At 43.6% G+C, this 9,303-nt stretch overlaps 1 protein-coding gene across 1 annotated transcript in view; it reads left to right on the forward strand.

The window, feature by feature from the left end:
• The window catches only part of casq1a (calsequestrin 1a), a 12,205-nt gene continuing 2,902 nt past the window's right edge, over positions 1–9,303 (forward strand). Inside the window, exons 1-10 of the mRNA XM_086271473.1 lie at positions 1–489; positions 4,144–4,237; positions 4,400–4,500; positions 4,664–4,775; positions 5,026–5,099; positions 8,375–8,505; positions 8,611–8,656; positions 8,761–8,815; positions 8,961–9,061; positions 9,187–9,261. Coding sequence (XP_086127599.1) covers positions 253–489; positions 4,144–4,237; positions 4,400–4,500; positions 4,664–4,775; positions 5,026–5,099; positions 8,375–8,505; positions 8,611–8,656; positions 8,761–8,815; positions 8,961–9,061; positions 9,187–9,261 — 1,026 coding nt within the window. The 5' untranslated portion in view covers positions 1–252. The remainder of the gene's footprint in view (positions 490–4,143; positions 4,238–4,399; positions 4,501–4,663; positions 4,776–5,025; positions 5,100–8,374; positions 8,506–8,610; positions 8,657–8,760; positions 8,816–8,960; positions 9,062–9,186; positions 9,262–9,303) is intronic.

Here is a 9,303-nt window from a genome sequence, read left to right on the forward strand (position 1 = left end):
ATTACGTGCCACATAGGACCACGGTCACACCTATGTCAGACTAAGCCCAACCCCTCTTGCACCCTGAGCCCACTGCCAGTTGCCCATGTGGGGTTTTTAATAAGGTGGATGCAGGAGGCTGTCTTGCTCTCTTCTGGGTGACGCGGATTGGAAGGGGTTCTCCATACTTTCACCAAACTTTTTTTTTCAATATTTTTCGCCCCTTTCATTTACTTTCTGAAACTGTAAATACATCCACATTAGAGAGGAGCCATGAAGTGGACCTGGGTGCTTGTAGTAGTCTTGCTGTCCTTTGGGAGCATTTCACTGGGCAAGGAGAGCTTGGACTTCCCTGAGTACGATGGCAAGGACCGCGTTCACGACCTCAACGCCAAGAACTATAAGTCCGTGATGAAGAAGTATGACATTATGGTGGTGTACTACCATGACCATCCCGGATCCAGCCGCGCCGCCCAGAGACAGTTCGATATCGAGGAGTTGGCCCTTGAGGTGGGTTAAGATAAGAACTGTGGATAGATGGTGATGAGGAAGCTGTAATATTGGTATTTTATTCATGAGCACATAGATGCTTTCAGCATATTTAACTGCGGTTTTAAAAAAATGGACTGAATAAACTCATCTCCTGTCAGTGACTTGCAAAGAGGAAGTTATTATGGAGAACAGGAGATAAGGCGGTAGAAAATAGCTTTGCTGGATTGAGAAATGCTGAGAAGTGAAGTCCCAAAAATGTGTCACAAGCCTACGGTGTGTCGTCATGTCGACCACCCCGAGGCAAAGAGCTGAGCTGTGAGGACCCAAGGTATCATTTATTTTGGCAAAGGCTGAGCCTGTGTAGAGGATGTGTGTCTGTTTGTGTGCGTCTTTGTGTGATACTGTGTGTGAGGCGAGCAGTTGATGCACTTAACACTCCCTCATCTGATTGCTCATCAGGCCTCACGCCAGCCTGGTTCACATTCCCATAAAAACACACTACATCCCTTTCCACACAAACCTTTCCACTTGTTTACTGTAAGTAAACAACTGTAAGTAAACAAGTGGAAACCACATTCCATTTTCCAAGAAAAGTTCAATTTATCACTTCAAGCAGCTGACTCCATGTTTGCAGACATGCTGATTATTTATACAGAGAGCAAAATTCATTTTTACACTATAACGATCACAGACACAATGCAGAAGTAAGAGGTGCCCAGAGAGCATTTGAAGACACACTTAAGATAAGATAAGATAAGATAGAACTTTATTAATCCCTCGGGTGGGTTCCTCTGGGAAATTCGATTTCCAAAAAAGCACAGCACCGACAGAAGTTACAGAGTTATACACACACACATATATATATATATATACACACACACACACACACATATATATAAATACAGAGACAATATAAATAAAATATACGAAGGGGATAAATAGAATAAATAGGAATAAAAATAAAAATACAAGTGAATTGCACATTTCAAGTATTGAGTCTATTGCACCGTTGACTATTTACAAAAGTATTGCACAGTGAGGTGAAGAGGCACTACAGCTTAGTTGTTCCCTCCTTTGTCCTCCTGTTTCCCCTCCCTCTCCCCTCCAGGGAGGAGTTAAACAGTCTGATGGCGTGTGGGACAAAGGAGTTTTTAAGTCTGTTAGTTCTTGTCTTGGGGAGAAGCAACCTGTCACTGAACAGACTCTTCTGATTGTTTATGGCCGTGTGCAGAGGATGCCCAGCATTGTTCATAATGTCCATCAGTTTCTTTAATGTCCTTTTCTCTGCCACTGTCACCAGAGTGTCCAGCTTCATGCCGACCACAGAGCCAGCCCTCCTGATCAGTTTCTCCATGACTTGATATTGTCTAAAGAAGCAGTTATTTGAGAACTGCACTGAACATTGCAGTTCTGAGAAACCAGGTTGATTTCTGATTTATGGCCTGCACTAGATCACGTAGCAACAGTATTTTATGGCATTTGGCATGGCTAATGTACAGTGTAATGTCAAGGCTGCTACCCCATATGCTTGTTGCATTATTGTAATTTGCAAGCCTGGTTTGTTGACTCCTGTTTAAATTTTTTTTTATTTTTATGACAACTCTAGGCCAAAAAGGATCATATAAGAAACTCTCAACAGCCCCTAAAAATAAAAATTGTGACAAATATTCTGACTTTGCCTAAACAAATATAGCAGAAATTGTGTGCAATGGATCTCATCAGTAACCAAATCTCATGTGAACAAGACAAAGGAAAAAGGATGAAGGGCTAAAAAAAAACTAGTAATAAATAGCAGTAATGAGGAAAATATTAATAACAAATCAGACAGAGAGAGCAGGAGAGTGAGAGATACGAGAGAGGCTGCTCTCCTTGGCGAATCACATCAAGACCCTCTGGTGTCTGCGTATAGGGCACTGTTGCTCAGCCTTGGGGCTCCAGGCCAGCGCTTGAGATACTGGCTCCAGTAGTGCCAGCTCAGCTCTGCGCTGTGATTGACACATGCAGTACTGAGCATCACTGCCATCTCACCAAAATAGTCCCTGGGGCTGGTGTGGCTTCTGGTGCTATATTTATCCTGAGCTGCTTTTGTGGTGGGTTGAGCTCCGATGGCTTGTGTTTCTCCTTCTGAATGTATTTTGATTTACATTTAATGAAGCTTTATTTATAGTAAGAGGCAACTGCAAAAGGTGCAAACATTTCAGAGGTCAAGGAGCCCTGTGGGGGTTAGTGAAAGTCAAATGAAACATGACATTGTGATGGTGATAATTAAGTGCTTTCGTCCATGCCATTTGAACTTGGTTGATTTTGTTATTAAAGTGACCTCTCAGGTCTGTTACGAATGCTTTGTCAAGGGAAGCGCTGTAGACCAATGTAAGGAAAAGCACCTGCATTCTCCAGACAGATTGCAGGTGCTTTTACACTTCAACACTGAATGGCACACATGAAGGTGTACATGTCTTTCTTTGTTACTCTGCTCATCAAAATGAGCAGATACAGTCAGGTGCTGCACCAGCTGAATATCACTACAGTTCGTAACATCTCAGCCAAGAACAAAAACTGAAAGAAATGTACAGCTGCAGTGCACGCAGACATGAAGCTATGAAATCCCACCCCAGATACTGAGCCTGCTGGTTTAACTTTACATGTAGTTGGGGAGGTTCAATTACTCTGAGCAAATGATCTCATCCATGTCACATCAAATACACATTCAGAACACCCAAGTTCCAAAAACAACTTTGCAGGTTTCAGACTAGGAGGAGCAGGCAGACATAGTTTGCTTTTGCTTTACATACTTTAACTGAAAGACATTTGCAAAAACAATTTATCTGGGTAAAAATAATGTGCTTTATTCAAATGGACATTTGGTGAAACTCACTACTAGGTACTACCAAAAAAATGTATACACATATATTTTTTGGGGAGGCTAAATATGTTTATAGACTAAATATAGCCTGTAAATATATGCCACAAAGTAAATGTGATATATACAACCATGAAGCATTAATCCATTTTCCTGTAAGAAGTTTTATTTTAGTCTGTGTAAATGCCAAAAGGGCACAGTCTGCAAAAAAGGTATAGTGCAATGAAGGGAATAAGTCTGTATGATGTGTAACTTAAAACTAAGCTGCAAATTTTAAACTATTTCACTGTGCCCCACTCATCCAAAACTCCAGTCAGGTTAAAAGAAATTCAGAGAATTATCTGCACAACAAACTGCAGGACAGCCTGGTTGGGCTAACTATTTATGCCAGTAAAGCAGCTGCTCAAGATTTCTGACACCAGTGTACATGTATGTGTGTGTGTGTGTGTGTGTGTGTGTCTGCAAGAGTTTGTGTGCACTGTTTACCCTTCAAATGCACTGAGACAGCTCTCAAACAACTTCCTCAATGCAGCTGAGCTGCAAGTGTGATGCTGTCATTGGTGGACCCAACTGTCAGTCACAAGGTTCAAGTTTCATACAGATTTAGAAAGTGCATAAGCGGCGCTCTGAAAAGCAGGCTTTTATGGTAATGAAACTACTGAGTGAGACAACTTTGTCAAAAGGTGTAAATAATAGTGTAGGGGTGTAATGGTGTAGCCTTCCAAATGAGTAAAACACACTATCCCACCACCCCACCCTTTTTTGTGTTGAACTAATAAATTGTTTAATTATTTATGTGCAATGTTTTACAGCTTGCAGCCCAGGTCCTGGATGAGTTTGAAGATGAAGATATTGGAGTTGGTCTCATTGATGCAAAGCACGACAAGGCTGTTGCAAAGAAATTAGGTAAATACAGCTGCAGGCAGTTGGTACATGGCTTATTGTGCAAAAGTCAGACTAGCCAAACAATCACAGTTAAGTTACTGTAACAGAAGTTAGCTAAAATATAATCTGAGCTAACCTGTTCAAAAGCCGCATGATTAAACACAAAATGTTCTTTCCCCTTAGGCCTTGACGAGTCTGACAGCATCTTCGTCTTCACAGACGATGAAGTCATAGAATATGATGGCGAGCTTGCAGCTGACACTCTTGTGGAGTTCATCTATGATGTTCGTGAGGATATAATCTCCCAGTTAATAGCCTGCCTTATTTTAGCAATAAAATCTCTAAATACTGATTTTTCTTCCTTTGAAGATGACCCACAGACCTTTATTCCAGTTTATTCTCCTCTCTGTCATCTCTGTTGTCTCTCCCTTTTCTCCTTTTCCACAGGTTCTCGAGGACCCTGTGGAAATAATTGACAATAGTAAGGAACTAAAAGGCTTTAAAAACATCGAAGAGGACATCAAATTGGTGGGCTACTTTAAGAGTCACAAGTCAGAACGTAAGAATCCTGTGATACTGTAATGTCATGATAGCCTGTATTGTTTTTAGATAATTCCACATCAAGCAAATTAAACAGCATCCTAACTCTAGGATAATTATCAGAATGTTTTCATTGCAGTTGCTACTATTTGATTTAAGTGAGCACACAAAAACACCAGTAATGATGAGAACAAGAAGTCTACATTCTTAGATATTTCATACATATAGCAATCTACTGAAACAACTTGATGGATGCCTTTAAATTTCAGATTTTGAGGCTTATGCTGATGCTGCTGAAGAGTTCCATCCACACATCCTGTTCTATGCCACATTCAGTCCCAAGGTGAGTAATCAAAGTAAGTTACTTGAGGCTACTATGTGATTAGTCTAGTTTCAGCTTTCAGCACAACTGGTAAAGCTAAAGTCTTTTGAGCACTACGGATATGGGGATTGTTTTTGTAAGGATGATCAGACTCAAAAATTTAACTCAAACATAGAAACATTAAAATGAATTTCTTGGAAACTGTATATTTGCTTGCATGTTTTAATTATCTGAAAACATTTTATTTTAAAAAGTGGCAGAGGGCCCAAGATTGAACTCTGAGGCACTCCATATTTTATGTATCCAGTTTTTATGTGCAACTATAAATACAAAAGCTTTCTAAAAAAAAAATCTGAAAAATATTTTAAACAAGAATTTTAGATTGCTCCTCCCCTTTTTTTCCTCCCCATCCCCAGCTGCCTCCCTCTTCCCGCTCCAACACACCCACCCACACAAGTAGGGCATTGGGGTGCGGGCGTGTCACCAGGGTGCAGGGGAGGCATTCCCCCCCCCCGTCCCCTCCCCGTCCCCTTCTGGCCACCTGTGCCTCAGAGCCGGCGGGCACGCCACTGCAGCCTCCTCTGGCTTCTGCTCCGTGGCTACTGGGTGACCCCTCATCTGGGGCTCTCCTCAGCTCTCCCCAGGAGGGTGGCACGGATGCCCCTCCGGTGGTCCTCCTTGGGCTCTCGCACTCTGGGGCCTCTGGATGTCTGGGGCCTGGATCTCCTCCATGCCTGCTTCATGCCCTGGGGGACAGGGCTATAGATCTCTACATCCTCTAGCACAGCGTTCCCCAACCTTTTTTGCGCCACGGATCGGTTTATGCCCGACAATATTTTCACGGACCGGCCTTTAGGGTGTCACGGATAAATACAACTAAATAAAACTAGTACCGGTAAAAAAGAAGATTTATTCATAACACACGTGAAAAGACCCAGGAAAACCGAGTTAACGATAAAAACGATAACAAAATAACGCTGAAAACCGATAAAAACCCTGAAAACCATACATTTAACACCTGAGCCTCAACTCTCGCGGCCCGGTACCAAACGACTCACGGACCGGTACCGGTCCAAGGCCCGGGGGTTGGGGACCGCTGCTCTAGCAGACCATTACATGGGGAAACCTTTTGAATACAGTCATGTCTGTCCCGTCTGTAACAACTGAAAATAAAATAAAATAAATAATAACAACAAAGATTGATCAAATGGACCAATATGGCAAGGCCGTGATGATCCATTTGGCAAAGTAAATCCATTGGGTATCCTTGTTGGTCTTCAGACAACAATTCTGACGGCTAAAGAACCAAATGGGACAGGCAAAAAAAAAAAAAAAAAAAAAAATTTTAGATGGCAAAGGGCAGCCCTAGCGGAGCCCATCACCCACCGGGAACGAGTCCGACTTATTGCTGGCAATGCGAACCAAGCTCTTGCGACGGTCGTATAGGGATCGAATGGCCTGTAGCAATGCGCCAGACACCCCATACTCCCGCAACACCTCCCACAGGACACCCCGAGGGACACGGTCGAATGCCTTCTCCAAGTCCACAAAACACATGTACACTGGTTGGGCAAACTCCCATGCGCCCTCAAGTATCCTTCAGAGGATAAAGAGCTGGTCCAGTGTTCCTCAACCAGGACGTAAAACCGCATTGTTCCTCCTGTATCCGAGGTTCGACTAACGGACGAACTCTCCTCTCCAGCACCCTGACTGAGACTTTCCCAGGGAGGCTGAGGAGTGTGATCCCCCTGTAGTTGGAACACACCCTCCAGTCCCCCTTCTTAAAGATGGGGACCACCACCCCGGTCTGCCAGTCCAGGGATACTGCCCCTGATCTCCACGCAACATTGTAGAGGTGTGTCAACCAGGACAGCCCTACAACGTCCAGAGCCTTCAGGAACTCGGGCGGACCTCATCAACACCAGGGGCTCTGCCACCAAGGAGTTGTTTAACTGCCTCAGTGACCTCGCCTCCGGAAATTGGCGGATCATCCCCCTCATCCCCAGACTCCGCCTCTTCCTCGGAAGACGTGTCAGTGGGATTAAGGAGGTCCTCGAAGTATTCCTTCCACCGCCTGACAATTTTCTCAGTCAAAGTCAGCAGCGCTCCGCCAGCACTATACACAGTGCAGGTAGAGCACCGCTTTCCCCTCCTGAGACGTCTGACGGTTTGCCAGAATCTCTTCGAGGTAGTCCGAAAGTCTTTTTCCATGGCCTCTCCGAACTCCTCCCACACCCGAGTTTTTGCTTCAGCCACTGCCCGAGCCGCATTCCGCTTGGCCTTTCGATACCTGTCAGCTGCCTCCGGAGTCACACAGGCTGACCAAGCCCGATAGGACTCCTTCTTCAGCCTGGTGGCTCCCTTCACCTCTGGTGTCCACCATTTGGTTCGGGGATTAACACCACGGCAGGCACCAACCACCTTGCGGCTGCAGCTCAATGCAGCAGCTTCAGCAATGGAGATGCTGAACATGGTCCATTCGGACTCAATGTCCCCAGTCTCCCTCGGAATGCTGTTGAAGCTCTGCCGGAGGTGTGCGTTGAAGATCTCGCGGACTGGGGCCTCTGCTAGACGTTCCCAGCACACCCTCACTACACGTTTAGGTGCACCAGGTCTGTCCAGCGTCCTCCCCAGGGAGGTCTGGGCCTCTCTGCTTAAGCTGCTGCCCCCGCGACCCAGCCCCGGATAAAGCAGATGAAGATGGATGGATGGATGGAAGAATTTTAGATGCATCTTACATTGCATCGTTTTGAAGATTAAAGTTATGGTTACATTATTATTTGTCCATCATGTGATCATCACGCAAGAAATAAAAACACTGTGTGATTACCAGTATTTGTGAAGCCATTGGATCAGGGGGCGAGCCTTTCCAAGGTATCCTTAATCAATTCATTCAAGTTAGTGAGGCCTAAGTGATCTTTCTTATATCTAAATATCAGACAGATCTTCCACTAAGATGTTAAGTATATGTTAAGTAAAGCATTTTACACTGTTGTTTCTCTTCCACCCATTGTACACTCACAGATCAGTGGTGGTGAAAAGTGCAGAGTAAGGTACTAGCTGAACTGCTAAATGGAGTGACTTAGGCTTGCAGTGTTTTGCTCAAGTACATTTTAACATATGGATTGAAACATCAACCCTGCAATTAGTCACAAACCTTGGCTAACTTACTAAACACAAATATATATTAATAACACTTTCATTTTTCTTAAGCAAAAACAAATAATAAATAATACACCATTAATATATCCTTTATGGTCAGATGAGGGTTTGAGTTCTTTGGCCCTGTCTTACAGGTCGCCAAGGCTCTGGACCTGAAGCTCAATGAGGTGGACTTCTATGAACCATTTATGGATGAACCAGTTGTTGTCCCAGGAAAACCTTACTCTGAGAAGGAACTGGTGAAATTCATTGAAGATCACGACAGGTAAGTCCTATTTTTGCCACATTAGAAGGATCTCGAGAGGTACAAGCTTCATGATCTGAGTTCCAAGTAAAGGGCATTAAGATTTGAGTAATCTTTGCTTGTTAGACCAACCCTGAGGAAGCTGCAGCCCCACAACATGTACGAGATCTGGGTGAGAAATTATAAACTTGAATTATATTTCCTAGACATAACTTTAATAAGATTGTAACCTAATGTTTTACAGTTTCCCTGAAATTCCGGCCTTTTTTCCCACAGGAAGATGATGTTGATGGTGAACATATTATTGCCTTTGCAGAGGAGTCTGACCCAGGTAAAGGAATCTTAAATGAAGTATAAAAACATATCTATGAGCATCTGTAATGACAGTTGTTTCTGATCATCCTGTAATGCTGTTTAGTTTTTGTTATTTAGATAGCTGTTTAGCTTAGACTGCGATGTACTTTTCCACTACTCAGATGGTTTCGAGTTCCTGGAGATTCTAAAGCAAGTTGCCGAGGATAACACTGACAACCCCGACCTCAGCATTGTCTGGATCGACCCTGATGACTTCCCTCTGGTAACAATATGAAGCAGTGTAATATGCTCTTTAGAAACAAGAGGCTGTGAGGCACTCTGCACAGTTTTACTGATAGCAGTTGGGTTGATAACAGCAACTAATCTTTTGCTTACTTTCCCCTGCAGCTCCTGCCACACTGGGAAAAGACTTTTGGAATTGACCTGTCGCACCCACAGATTGGTGTTGTTGAAGCTGATGATGTAAGTAATATTTTGAGTATGACCTTATTACCAAATTCAAAA

Source organism: Aulonocara sp. 'chitande type north' Nkhata Bay, linkage group LG18, assembly GCF_057382095.1.
Source record: "Aulonocara sp. 'chitande type north' Nkhata Bay isolate Kocher_YH1m ecotype deep benthic linkage group LG18, A_spYH_male_GT1.1, whole genome shotgun sequence".
Classification (NCBI taxonomy): domain Eukaryota; kingdom Metazoa; phylum Chordata; class Actinopteri; order Cichliformes; family Cichlidae; genus Aulonocara; species Aulonocara sp. 'chitande type north' Nkhata Bay.